This window comes from Leptodactylus fuscus, chromosome 6 (genome assembly GCF_031893055.1).
Source record: "Leptodactylus fuscus isolate aLepFus1 chromosome 6, aLepFus1.hap2, whole genome shotgun sequence".
NCBI classification, from domain to species: domain Eukaryota; kingdom Metazoa; phylum Chordata; class Amphibia; order Anura; family Leptodactylidae; genus Leptodactylus; species Leptodactylus fuscus.
Window position 1 is genome coordinate 91,755,987 of NC_134270.1, and position 15,217 is coordinate 91,771,203.

The following is a 15,217-nucleotide window of genomic DNA, read 5'->3' on the forward strand; positions in this document are numbered from 1 at the left end:
ACAACTGTGCACAATTCCCACTGACTCCTGAGAATGGTTGAATTTTTTGTTCTCTAGTCCCTGCTTCTCCTGAACAGTCATTTACTTTCTGCACCCAATATGCTAATTATACTCTCTACTGTAAGGTGGATGGTCCCTGGCTGTCTGAGTCAGGTGTATGGCCACCTAATTAGCATATTGGCAACTTTTGTACAGAAATACAGAGGCTAGAGCAGAAATGTAAAATCTTCCGAAGTGGTGCCTTTTGAGGAATGCATAGAATGTGAGTCGGTGGAGGTGGTGAAAGAGCCACTTTAAGTCATGTCCATTGTAGTAAGAGGCAACACTTAATAAATGTTATGTAGGGCAATGTATTCCTAATTTTTGGTACAAATTGTACCTGAATTCTGGAGCATTTTGGCCAATAAATCTCCCTCATTGCCTGGTAAAGATAACTATTTGTTAACCTTTTCAGGTTAGCTTAGTAATCTACAGCCTTTGTAGGCTAGGATTTCTAGAGAATTGGTTAAAAACACTTTATCCCTAATATGATGCATTAAAGATAAAATTAAGGGCAACATTTGCTAGTGTGGTCAAATGTGTTGCCAGAATATGACCTTTTTTAAAAAATCAAGTTTATGTTAAGCATATATATTTATTTATTCAATATAATCTGTACTTAAACATTCTAAAAGTCTTGCAGTTTGGACTCTGGCCACTAAGCCTTCCTGTTCTCTGTAGGAGATTTCTTTGAGTCAGCAAAATGATGTATATCTGGATAAGACACAGAATCCACCCTTCAAAGTAGGTAATTTCACAGTTTATCTACTTCCCTCTCTGCACAGGTTACAGTACATGCCTAGAAAATTCTCCCCTATAAGTCAGTAGGGTCTGCTCATGGTCCATCTCCAGGAGACAGGATGCGAAGTGGCAAGAATTGGAATTGCCAGATTTTTAGATTCTTTTAAAATGTAGATAATAACATAAATAATGAAAAACCTCACCAACACTTCTTAAAACATATGTTTAACATAAAAATGTGATTTAAACAATAGGTCATTCACTTAAGGTAGAGGATACTCATTTTGTCTGTGTCAGTCTTCAATGGTCATCCGACATTCAATTAATGTATGAGAAGAATCAAGATAAACAGTTTTAACAAGAAAAATGTATAAAACAGTATTACTGTGGTGATGTAGGGTGGACCCATTCATCACCCTTCACAGATTTCTCAGAGGTGAAGTAAAACCTCTTAGCTGGAATTAGATTTCACATTAAGTTCTCTTAATATCTTTTATATTGAGAATCTTTTCATGTAGGTGGCACGTGAGTAGCTATAGGGGATGTAGAGAGGCCCAAATACCTCTCTGCAACATAGAAAGACACCAGTTTTATAGATAGCACATGGGAATACCCTTACATATTTTGCATTGGGGCCCAGGAGCTTCAAGCTTCAGGTAGGAAGACAACCGCAAGGAACTAACATCTTCCCTCACCTTGCAAAGTTTTGTCTACGAAAATGAGAAACACCTCATTGTTGTGAATTAGCAGCCAGGTCTTTCACTTGCCATGCATGAGCAATGACCCTAGTTGGTAATCTGCACAATTTATAAGCAACATATGGAGCTATCACGTGTCCTACCCTTAAGACAAAGTCCAGTAGCAAATGGTTCCACTTTCACCTGCTATATGAGAAACAACTGCTATTTTCCCTGGAAACTTTCCAGTTCTCAGGCTGCAGAACAACTCCGGAAAAATCCTTACACAAAACAGAAGAAACAATGGGACATTTTGCACACACACATTTTGACACTATTCCAACTTCATTATTAGTTCATATTTACTATTTACTACTACTACAGTCAGGACTCAATAATTGCTAATTCACAGAGAGAGATGATTTCTGAGAGCGAGACGATTAGGTGTCTGCTGCTAATTTACCTATGCAGGAAATTAATAGCGGATTTGTTAGAAAAAGAGGTGAATTCATTGGGAAATTGGTGCATAAATTTGCATGTTGCAAACTGAAATACAGCATATAACACAGTTGGTGGGAGTAATCCTTGGTGTGTAATACCTGTGTGAGTATACATACTGTGTGTGCTCTGGAACGCCAAGTCAGTATGCAACACACTGAACATTATTCAAGATCTCTTAATTACAAAGTACTTTAACCTGGTGGCTGTCACAGAAACCTGGTTTAAACAGTCTGACACCACCTCCACTGCTGCTCTATGTTATGATGGCCTCCAATTTTCACACACCCCTAGACCTGAGGATAGGCAGGGTGGAGGGGTTGGTATCCTTCTAGTACCACAATGCACTTTTCAGGTCATTCCTCCAGTACCATGTCTCCTTCACCTCTTTTGCGGTCCACACTACCAGACTTTTCTGCTCTTTCTCCCAGTGAGTAGCTGTCATCTACCATCCACCTAGATCACCCTATCAGTTCTTAGATCACTTTCCTTCATGGCTTCCCAATTTCCTATCCTGTGAAATTCCTATCCTCATTTTGGATGATTTTAACATTCCCATTATCTCCCCATCTGCCTCTAGCCTTTTATTACTAACTGTCTCTCTTGGTCTCTCAGCCTACTTCTTCTCTCAAACACAGAGATGGTAATATCTTTGATCTGGTCTTCTTACGGCTCTGTTCTGCCTTTGACTTTACTAATGTTCACCTATAAATTTTCAACCACAACCTTTTTTTCTTTACTATGAAAGGTTCTTGATCTTCTCAAAAGACACAAACCTACCACAGATACAGGAATCTACGAGCTGTAAACACCCAGTACCTCTAAAACGCCCTACAGTCATCACTGTTTCCCATCTCTTCTCTCTCCTGTCCTGAACTGGCCACCAGATACTACAATGAGACTCTCAAGACCATCCTGGATAAAGTAGCACCCTTGACCAACTGAAAGTTCAGACACGGACTAGGGCAAAACATGGTACACTTCTCAAACATATTTTCTTCATCGGTGTTCAAGATGTTCTGAATGTCTGTGGAGAAAATCTAAGGGCTAGTTCACACGTGGGCAAAGGGGAGGTTTTTGACAGCGGAATTCGCTTCAAAAACCTCTCCTTTAACATGGTGGTCTATGTAGACCACTAGCTTTTTTTTTCCTCCTAGCGTTTTCCGCCTGAAGAAGCGACATGACCTTTCTTCAGGCGGAAAACGCCTGAAGAATTGCATAGAAGTGAATGGGAGGCGAAAACCGCGCGGTAAAAAACCGCGCGGTTTTTTGCACACAAAACCGCGCGGTTTTTTGCAAAAAAACGCGCGGTTTTCGCCTGCAGTTTCTATAGCACATATAGTAAAAAAAAAACCTTACGAAAACCGCTAGCGAAAACCGCGTCAAAAACCTCGTCAAAAACCGCGTGGAATGCAAAAAACAGCGTCAAAAAAACTCCTCGAGGTTTTTTACCTCGCACAAATAAGCTAGGCGGTTTTCACGTGTGAACTGACCCTAAGACATCTGGAGATTTTCTTCACTTCAAGTTTATGCTCAAAGTCTATAACTCTGCCCTTCACTTCACCAAACAAGCCTACTTCACCACTCATCTCCTTATTCTACAATAACCCTAAACGACACCTTTCACTACCTTCTTAAAAAAAGGTGCATGTACTTGTCATAGATCTCAGTGCCCAAGACATGGCCACTTGAAAGACAAAATTGACATCCTCCATCTCTAATCCACTCTATTGGCCTCAGGGACCCCAATAACTCTTGGTTTTATTAATAGCTTTCTAATCGCTCATTCAGTGTATCATTCACTGGTGTGATCTCTTCTCCTCTTCCTCTTGCAGTTGGATTCCTCAGGGCTCGGTCCTAGGCCCCCATCTTTTTTTTTCTTTCTATACAGCTCCTATTGGACAAAGCATTAGCAGATTTGGCTTTCAATACTGTCTTTATGCTGATGATACCCAGCTATACACCTCATCCTGTGACATCACCCCTGCACTACTATAAAACACTAGGGACTGTCTTTCTCCTGTCTTCTGAAACTGAATTTTTCAAAAGCTGAATTTCTTGTGTTCCTCCATCTACTAACAGACCTAACCCTGATATCGCCATTTCTGTCTGACTATTACACCTCCGCTGTCTGGGGGTTGTATTCGACTCAGATCTCACCTTTATTCCACATATTCAGACACTTGCACGCTCTTGCCACCTGCACCTCAAAAACATCTCTAGAATTCGCCTTTTTTTACTGTGGAAAAATCAAAGACCCTCTTTGTTGCTCTGATTGTTACTTGTCTTCACTTTTACAATTCTCTTCTATCTGGGCTTCCTCTTACTAAGCCCCCCTTCCACAATCTGTCCTGAATGCAGCCACCAGACTCATCTGTCAAACTGGTACACAGATGCATCAACATTGTGTCAGTCGCTGCACAGGTTTCCCATGCACTACAGAATACAATATAAAATTATCACACTCACCCACAAAGCTGTGCCACACTATATCTCCTCCCTTGTCACTGTCTACCGCCCTAACTGTCCTCTCCATTTGACAAAGATATTAGGCTTGCATCCTCTGTTATCCGAACAAGACTTTTCCTCCAGCTGCCCTGGTGCACTGGAATGTTTTACCCCGGGCAGGAACTTTCGGACGGGATGGTGGCCACAGGACTTTTTTTTTTTTTTTACCTTAACTTTTCAAACCCCCCAGTATAATAATCCTAGGGGAGGTGAGGGAACATAATAAACAGTGTTAACCACCTCGCCTGGATATGGTGTTAATTATAGCAGGCTTCGGGCCTGTATGGTAATGTCCCAGACCACATGACGTCTGGGGCATTATCATAGAGCCCCGAAGACTGTGCTAGCAATAATAGGCTGTTACTGCTAGCAAAGGCTTTGTTCCTTTATGGTAATGTCCCAGACGTCACGTGGTCTGGGACATAACCATTAACCATACAGGCCCGAAGCCTGCTCAGAGTAACATCGGATCACGGAGAGGTGAGTAACAGTGTTTATTATGTTACTTCATCTCCCCTGGGTCTCTGATTATTATGCTCTAGGGTCTGAAAAGACCCCAGAGTATAATAATAGTTCAGGAGTGGGCCACTATGTGGCATAATAGAGTTGGGTGGGCAACTGTGGGGTATAATAGAGGTTGTAGCCCTGTGTAGCACTGTGGCCCCTGCAGCCTCTATTATGCCCCACAGCGGCCCCCTGCAACCTTTATTATGCTCCACAGCTGTGGAGAGCTACAGAAAGACCTGGAATCAACAGGTACAATTGTTTCAAATAAAACAGTAAGTAATGCACTCGACATCCATGGCCTGTATTCAACTCTCCATGAAAGACTCCAGTACTGAACGAAAAGCATGTTCAAGCGCATTTAAAGTTTGCTTTTAATTTACACAAGTCTATGAAATATTGAGAGAATATAGTCTGATCAGATTAGACCAAAATTGAACTCTTTGGATGCCATAATACACACCATGTTTGGTGGCCAAAAGGCATTGCATATCAGCCCCATAACACCGTACCAACAATGAAGTTTGGAGGTGGGAACATCATGGTGTGGGGCTGTTTTTCAGCATACGGTACCGAAAAACTTTCTTATTGATAAAAAACTGCTGTCAACTACCAGGATGATGAAGATGAAACAAGGACAGCCAAGGAAACTCTAAATTGGTTTCAGAGAGAAAACAAAGCCTCTAGAATAACCCAGGCGATCCACTGCCAATAGAATCCAATAGAAAATATGGAAGAAACTAAAGCTCAGAGTTCATAGAAGGAGTCCACAGAGACCGGAATTGAAGAGTGTGTATGGAAGAATGGGCCAAAATCAGACATGAGCAATACATACGACTAGTTTCTCCATATAGGAGGCATCTTGAAGCAAAGGCTTTCCTATGAAGTATTAAATAAAATTCAGTAAGTGTGTTCAATACTTTTTCCCTATCTCATTTCTCATTATTACATATAACTTAATTTATGGACATATACGGTTTGATTTCTTTGCCCGTGTGGATTGGATGGTATCAGGATGGTGTTGGCGTTGTGTTGAAGCTGCTGGCCTTCTCCTGTCTGTGCTCCCGAGTTCCCTGCTTCCGGATCTCAGAATGCAGGTAGGAACCTCCGCAGCGTTGTGCAGGGGTTGCTGGTCTCCTCCTGAGCTGGATGGCAACTTCCGGTTTGTGGCTTAGCGGCGGGCCGGAGTCTATTTAAGTAGAGCTCTGGCTCCGGACTGCCGCTGGGTATTCAATTGTACTTCTTGTCCTGGTAGGACTTATTTTCTCCTGTTATCTGATTGCCTGTGTTTCTGACCCCTTATCTTGACCTCTGACCTTGCCTTTGCCTCCTGATTTTGTACTGTGCCTGCTCCTGTTAAGACCCCAGCTTGCCTCTAGATCTCTGCTTCCTGAACACCATTTTGTACTACTCTATCGCTCCTGTTATTGACTCAGTCTGCCTGATGTTCCTTTTGGATTTCCCACTGTACTGCGTTGCCCTCTTTTTGACGACCCGGACCGTGTGACTATGGCTGAAACAGGTGGTCAGCAGGTGGCAGCAGAATGTAAAGAGTAGCTTTACTTGCTGCTGCCACCTACTGACCACCCACCTCAGCCTTCTGAATCCTTGGATCTATACTGCAACCCGAAACACCTAAGAAATCTCATCGTCTGGTTTACTGTGATTTGTGGTGTTTAGCATTTCCTGACCCGTACCGCTCTGCCCAGCATTGAATCCAACTCGATCCCCACCATTTGGCGAACACCATTGTGGTGTTGGAGTTGTGTGACCTGGGGCGGGTATTGAACACACGGTGCCAAGTTAACCATTTCAATCAGTGTATCTAGTACTGGTTCTCATTTTGGCTCTGAACTGCATCTGCTATCCTAACAGATGGGTTGCTATCAAAATCTGGTGAGAATTTCATGTAAATGGCACCTTTAGAAATGTATTTACTTCAAAAATTGTGATGTGTTAAATACGTATTTCACCCACTGTAAGTATAGCACTGTTATATGCTATACACGCTGACATTTTTGTGTGAGAGCAGCCCCTGATTTTTACAGCATCAGGAATGAGGCCTTGACAGTTTTGCCAGGAAATGAAGCAGCAATCCCCTTAGAGAACATCTCTGCTTGGATACCAAGCATTATTTTTGGTCAGTGAAAACTTGGAGTCCATTCCCTGTTTATATAACTGCACTCCTGCTAGAAGTTTGAGCATGAGCAGGGAGACAGTTATATTTGTCAGAGAAATATAGTGAATATATACATATTTGCCAACTCTTCTGAAATGTCCAGGTGACTCCAAGAATAAAGCCTTGACGATTGGGCAAATCTTCCATTAGCCAGGCTTGGGATTGTATTATATATGACATGGACAGATATGTAACAGGCATGCCAGAAAAAGGGAACACAGCCATCATTTTGTGTGTCAACATCATATAACAGGCTATAACATGCAGTAAAAGGAGGCATATTGTGTTCAAAAGGGGGCTTGACTTTGCTTAAAGGGGGAATTTTTTCTTCATATACTGTAGCTTCATGATACCCTTCAACTAAAGTTTGCAAATATGGACATACACATTGTTAGTTTGGATAATTTGCCCTGTAACGTGTAAGGTTTTTTAGCATGTCTTTGTGCAGCAATACATAACATATCAACACAGCAGAAATATCACTTATTATGACTTTGCACGGTTTGTGACTTACTGTAGGAGGGAATTCCATAAGCCTGTCCAGTAGGAGCATATGTAGAGTATGCTGCCGCTTGCTGAATGCCTGCACTGTACTGGGTCTGTCCATAGGCAGCCATCGCTGGAATGGATGGGGGAGATACTATATGAGTGTAATGCCTGCAATGGAAACAACAGCAGTGGATTTATACAATATACAACACACCTCTACATCTGTATGTCTTTCTCCTATTTATTCATATTCATTTCCTCAAGAGTCAACTATTGTGAACTATGGTTAACACCAACAGTCTGATTCACATTTCCAGAACAACTTTCCTCTGGAAGTGAAATTGCACTGACACTCACCAACTGGTAACACAAAGGGTCCTCAACTGATCTGCTGCCTGGGTGGGCATATACTGTACAGTGATAAGGAAAGGTGTGTCCATTACTGATAATAAAGAGGACTAGAACATCTTTTTGGATTCGGTTCACTGCATGTGGCAGAAAAAAATGTGACGTTTACAGTCACTAAGACAAGGCCTTAGTCACTTGGGAATAGGGACGACATGACAGGGGGAAGAATCAGACGAAGGAGAAAGTTAATTGGCGGGGACTTAGGCGGGAAAATTAGGGGAGGAGTTATAGGTAGTAAAAGAAGGCGTCGGAGGCAGCCCGGGGTCAAACGTGAAGAGACAACCTGTGTCCCACCCGCCCTCCCTTAATTTTGGTGGTGGTTGGGTATTTCTTTGCCGGGGGTTAGTCGGGGATTAGTGGCCTAGTCGGCAGTTTCTAGGACCTCATCTTTGGTATGTGGTCCCTAGCGGGGTTTATTTGAAGCTGGGATTTCCCCTATTTTGGCTGTGGTCCCTTTTGGGGCATCTCAGTTTGGTTTAATGTTTATAATCGTGTTAGCTCTTCCCGAGGTCGGGTTATTGCGCCTGGGCAGATTTGGGTGTGGCCTTTCCCGGAGTGGGATAGGCCATTAGTCAAGCACTTTATAAGGGGTTAATTAATTTATGGTTACTATGGTTATTGATGTGTTTTGTATTGGCGCCGCCCGTTTTAGGTGGTGCTTGTTTATAATACTGTTAAAGTATGTTTGTTAATAAATCGACCTTATACAGGTCAGTTTAAATCCAGTACGTTGTCAGTCTCGTTTTGGGGATCTGATGGGGGTGGTGGGAGTAGATATGGTACCTAAAGGGGTTTGATGCGGAGAGAGGCTAATTCCTTCTCCCCAAGTCATGTAGTGGTGTCTCACTGGAAACATACCTCCCATCCCTTTACCCTAGAGTTCAAGGTTAGATTCACAGATGCAAAAACCCTGGAACATATTACTACTATGATCCAAGACGAACTAGATTTTTACTTTGATGTTTGGTCCCCTTGGGACTCTTTCTCAATAGCCCATTAGCCATAATCACTGACATGATAGGCCTTGCAAGGCCCCTTGGCTACCCCAACTCCCCTTCACCCCCTCCCTTATTTGCCTTGTCTCATCTTGTTTTGGATATTTTATTTCTTGGCTTTCTGATGTACTTTGGTTAACCCACACCATATGCAAGGCTGTCTATTATTTCTGTATCAGTTGGATTTGAGTATATTCACTGTTGGCATTGTGTGTTTGATCCTACATTGCCTGAGCTACATGGTTTCTTTATTTTCCTCCACTTTACTGTTTTAAGTATAATAATTGTAAAAATTTGAAAAATCAATAAAAACACCTTTAAAAAGCGGAATATGGTTTTTCAGACAATATAATGAGCCAAAAAAATCACTGTAGTCGCTTTAGGGAATTTTGTTTATTTTTATTAAAAAACTGGATATAGCTCTTTCCCCCTACTGTGTAGCTGCCGGGAAAGAGAAGCAATAACTGAACAGCTTTTCATTGTAAGGTGTTTCCAAAAGATGGACTCAATTTCAAAAAAGCATATTTGATGATGGAAACATGTTACATTTACACAAACATATATAAATTGTTTAATAAATTATCAAATTTTAGTAACCATTTTATAAATGCTCTGCACCTGCTGTATGGACAAAGTTGAAACAATAGTTACATTTGTCCTAAACTGCTTTTAAATTGCATTCTTCCACTCAGGTCACCACTGCTGTGATTCTGTTTTTAAGGTGATCTAGATTAGTCGCTAATGGTGGCACTATGACATGGTCTCAATGTATTCCCACAAGAAAAGGTTGTAAGTTGTAATGTGGATATTGGGGCCAAGTATAATACCAAGCCTTGGGGTCTCGTGGGACCTATCCAGTGTTGAGGTAGTGTGTCACTTAAAAAATTTTGAACTGCTGCTAATGTGGCAGTACTCCATCTTACTGAAAAATGAAGGTTATTGGGAAATCTTCTAAGTTGTGGAAAAAGACATTTCTGCAGCATTACAGGATATGCTTGCCCTATAACTGAGTTTACTGAAAAAAAGAGAGTGCCATAAACCTTTTTTTGAGAAATAGTCCAAAACGCATTAAATTATAAAGATTTACACACATGCTCTACAGTTGTATGGATTCTGTACTCCCCATACACGCACATTGTGACAGCTAGCTTTACTGCTTAGATAAAAAGTTGCTTCATAACAAAAAAAATCAAGTGCAGTAAGAAGCTGCTCTAGTCCCATCACTAAATGTTACATGCTTTCTTTTATCACCTGCACGTGTCTAACATTTGTGACCGGTATGGGCTCATTATCACACACACCAGATAATAGTATGAGAAATAGAAAGTTCTGGGCTGGCAAGAAGAGTGAACTTGTGCAGGCTACCCAGAAACTCTATTGAAAGGTATGTGTGGAATAGCCTTTCTAAAGGCTATGTAAGTATATGTTTAGTTAAAAATGACACTACCCAATGATAGAGCCCCTTTAAACAACCTGCTTACTCAACTTATCAGTACCAATGACAAATGTTTGGCAATAGTGGATCAATGCCAAAGTGCTGTTGAAACACACACTACTCTGCTACTCTGCAACAACGCAACACTGCAATTATGGATTCAGTGTTACTGAACTGCAGAATGCAAAATGTATTGTGTTGTGAGATTGCCATCTTGCAAATGGCTAAGGACAATTTTTTTGCTTAGAGCGGTATCTAGCAGTAATAATTTGAAACTCTATGCCCCGCCCTTTCAAGTGGTAAGAATTTTATTCATGGTTGGTTCATGGTTGCAGTGACGAGATATAGTGATATTAAAATCATATATATATATATATATATATATATATATATATATATATATATATATATTTTAACAACCTGTATATTACATCTGAAATACATGTACACATATATACAAGCATATATGGCAGAGCACAGGTTACCAAGAATGCCTCAACATGTAATACTAGCTCTGCTTTGTCAGTATAGTACACAGTATGCAGACTGAATTATGGATTTTCCTTAGCAACACTTATTGCTAAGCAGAAACTTTACAAGCAAAGAAACAAAATTTGTTGAAGCATACCTCCAAACAACTTTTCATAAATTAATAGTTCATGTGAATATAATATATAATATGAATACAGTGGGTACGAAAAGTATTCAGACCCCTTTAAATTTGTCACTCTGTTTTATTGCAACCATTCGGTAAAAACAAAAAAGGTCATTTTATTTCTCACTAGCCTCTACCCGCGACTTCATCTGCATGTTGTTGACATCGATGATCCGCCTATATTCAGCAAATTTCTGCCGTTGATGGTTTGCCTGCTCCAGCGTTTCAGCAGCTCTCAAGCTGGCCTTTGGCTGAACTTGTTCCTTGTGCCGTGACCGTGATTGTTCCAGAATCTCAGCATCTCGCTGGGACGCCATATAATGAGTGTGTTGTTGGAGCCGATGATCCGCCTGCTCCAGCGTTTCGGCTGTTCTCAAGCTGGCCTGCCACTGAATTTTTTCCTTGCACCGTGCCTGTTTTGTTCTGGTATCTCAGCAGCTCGCTTTGATGCCATATAATGAGTGTACTGTTGGCGTCGATGATCCCCCCCTAAGCTCCGCTTGAGGAGAACTCTGGCTACCTTCATAGCTCTCTTTGTTTTAGAATTTTGTGACAAATTAAATTTTCTTTAATAATATGCAGATGCTTGTACACAATGGAATGAGGGTTAGCTGAGTGTTTACATAGAGAGATAACAGCCCTGGCTTTATCAGAACCTGAGATAAGAGCAGTGTAATATAGTATGTGAACATAAATTCATAACAGTCGTGAAGCCATGTCATTTACCGGGATAAAAAGTAGTCTGTTAATCCAGGTTACAAACTATCTAAGTACCAAATTTCATCCAAATTCGTTCAGCCGTTTTTGCGTTTTCACATTTATAATATTAATAGGAAGGATAAGATAGGATTAATGTACACTCAGCACCCCATCTTGGCAGAAAAAACTGAAATGTAGATATTTTTGCAAATTTATTAAAAAAAGAAAAACTGAAATATCATATGCTCATAAGTATTCAGACCCTTTGCTGTGACACTCATATTTAACTCCCATGCTGTCCATTTCCTTCTGATCCTCCTTGAGATGGTTCTACTCTTTCATTGGAGTCCAGCTGTGTTTAATTAAACTGATTGGACTTGATTAGGAAAGGCACACACCTGTCTATATAAGACCTCACAGCTCACAATGCATGTCAGAGCAAATGAGAATCATGAGGTCAAAGGAACTGCCCAAGGAGCTCAGAGACAGAATTGTGGCAAGGTACAGATCTGGCTAAGGTTACGAAATAATTTCTTCAGCACTCAAGGTTCCTAAGAGCACAGTGGCCTTCATAATCCTTAAATGGAAGAAGTTTGGGACGGCCAGAGCGCTTACTAGATCTAGCTGTCCAGCCAAAGTGAGCAATCGTGGGAAAACAGCTTTGGTGAGAGAGGTAAAGAAGAACCCAAGATGGGGTGCTGAGTGTACATTAATGAGAAAAAAAATGAACTTTTTTGATCTTAGAAAATGGTTGCAATGAAACAAAGTGAAAAATTTAAAGGGGTCTTAATACTTTCCGTACCCACTGTATATTGTAATACATAATATATCTTATTTTCCACTTCTTAGGCTGCTTTCTTGCCCAATACTACTGCCTCATTCTATGCAGTGGCAGAACCAATCTTGAAACAGCAGTAGTGTTAAAAGAGCTCAGCGTCAAACAGTGTAGTAGTGTAATAGTTGCAGTTTTTTGTATGTCCAGTATTTCCAGTAGCCTTTTCCTCCCACTCCCCTTTCATAGACTAATATGCCAAAAATTAACTCAGCTTGATAAATGGAAAAGGAAACTTATTTCTTAGATAAGATATTTTTAGAGATGGGCGAAGTGATTTGTTCCGAGCCAGGTACAAACCAAATATTTCAAATTGTTCAATTAGAGATTCTTTAAGGGTGAACTGAAATGGCTTCTGCAAAATGCATTGCAGTAAATTATTATACTCTGGGGTCTCTTCAGATCCTAGAGTACAATAGATAGAGGCCCAGGAGAGGTGAGAGAAAAAAATAAAAAAAACCATTTATACTCACCTTCCCTCACCTCTTTTGGATGTCCTTGCACTCGGCACTCTCTTAGTGACGTCATGATCCTGAGGTCACCGCTGAGACCTGTAATTGAGCCACAGTAGTGGCCCAATCGTATGGGCACGCCTGTGATTGGGCATCAGCGGTAACGCTGGGTGCATGACGGAAACAAGAAGACAAAGCAAGAGTCTCGAGTGCCGTAAGGAGACTCAAAAGAGGCGAGGGAAGGCGAGTATAAAGGTGTATATTATAGTATAACTTCCAGTTTTATCTGAAACTAATCAGGGACCAGAGCCATACGAACCTGAAGCAAATCTTGGCAGGTTTATTTTTTATATTCATCCGTACTATCCATTTATGAAAAGTTGTTTTATAATTAATTATATTAATCAATTAATTAATTGAATACTTATATTATTCAGCATTTTAATTATTATTAATTATATTAATTATAATTATAGGTACTCTTTAATCAAATAAATACAGATATGTCCCAAAAGTTTCTACACAATAATAACATAAATAACAGAAATTACAGTCACTTTTCATGATGAGTTCACACTGCGGAACATGAAGAATAAATTCCTCTTCATTTTCCGCCACAAGCTTTTTCCGTTGCGGCATGCTGCTCCTGATTAGGCCCAGATGAATGGGCCTAATCAGGAGGAAATCTCGAGCCACGGACGGAATTCGTGGCAAGATTGAGCAGCACTTCTTTTTTCTGTGTCCTGTGGTGATCTCTGCCTTCCATTGAAAACAACAGGAGGTGGATTCGAGAAGAATCTGCTCCGGATTCGGAATCTGTCGCCATATCCACGACAAATTCCTCTGTGTAAACTGACCCTTAGGGTCACTTACATTTGTTCAGTATATGATCAGTCTTTTGCATCAATATTTGGAACAAAACCACCAGTGGGTTCAAAAGACAAATATGTCCATTATACTTTTACTACCTAGGCTCCACCTCTGGTTTTGACTTACAAATCCTGGCTGTGTAATAGGAGCCTAAGGCTTCTACTTCCACATAAACCATCAAAAAATAAAAAAATTCTAGAAACTCCATGCTAAGGCATTACACAATCAGCACAGAAAAGTGTAACATTCCTCCTCTGTTCTACATAACTTGCTGAACTCTGCTTACCTTGGGTAACTGAGCTCAGGTGCAAATTGCTGGGAGTCTTTGCTGTTGCCTTAAAGAAAGAAATAAGTATCAGAAAAGATATGTTTATCACCCTGGTCTGAACTCAGTGCTCTAATATTGTATAAATAATAAACAAGTTGCACAGGATAATTCAAAATGGACAATGCAAATACAAAGGCCTGTAAATAGGTGTAATGCACACGACAGGCCGAGGTTCTCCTGAAGCTCCATTCTGATGACTATAGAGCAGATCCTATTCTGCTGCATGTTATCGAAGCAAAACAGATTGGAAGCTTCCATAGAGTGAGTGCATCAAGGAAGACACTTGGATGTCGTTCAGCGTGTCAGCTGAGTGTGCATCGCTGCAAAATCGGCCCCAACTCAGACAGCAAACTTGGTTATGTACATGCGGCCCTACAGTAACATCAATGGTTTTGGTAGTCAGCGATGAGGTTTTTACCTCAATGAGAAAATCTGTGTCTTTATTGAGCACATGGAATTGTGCAATGAGCAGGCAAAAAGTCTACACTTTTTTTTGCCAAGGATACCCTCACTGGTCTCTCCAGTGTCTCCACGATCTGGACATGTTATAAAGGAATGGCTTAAGCCATAGATAGAGGACAATCTGCCAAATGTAGTCTATAAGCATGATGGCACACATTTTCATTTGGATGTTCACCAATCTAACAATATACTGATGTGTCTGGGTAGCACTTAACTATTGTCTAGACATCTTCTGATGATAAAACTTAGATATACATAGTACGCCTTAGATGTGTTATATTCTCTTTGTTACGAATACGGAGGCTATAACTTTATACCATTCTTTTTGAATCACCATGTAGAACATCCCTTTGTCAACCTTCTGGAAACATGCATATGACTCATTCTATCAATAGCTTGGACACTTCCAGTAATAAAAACATTTAATGGTGACTGGTGAAGCCTCA

General features: G+C 40.7%; 1 protein-coding gene across 1 annotated transcript in view; it reads right to left on the reverse strand.

Moving 5' to 3' along the window:
- The window catches only part of EYA2 (EYA transcriptional coactivator and phosphatase 2), a 176,503-nt gene that overhangs the window by 94,835 nt on the left and 66,451 nt on the right, over positions 1–15,217 (reverse strand). Inside the window, exons 3-4 of the mRNA XM_075276795.1 lie at positions 14,268–14,316; positions 7,661–7,803 (exon numbers count right to left, since the gene is read on the reverse strand). Coding sequence (XP_075132896.1) covers positions 7,661–7,803; positions 14,268–14,316 — 192 coding nt within the window. The remainder of the gene's footprint in view (positions 1–7,660; positions 7,804–14,267; positions 14,317–15,217) is intronic.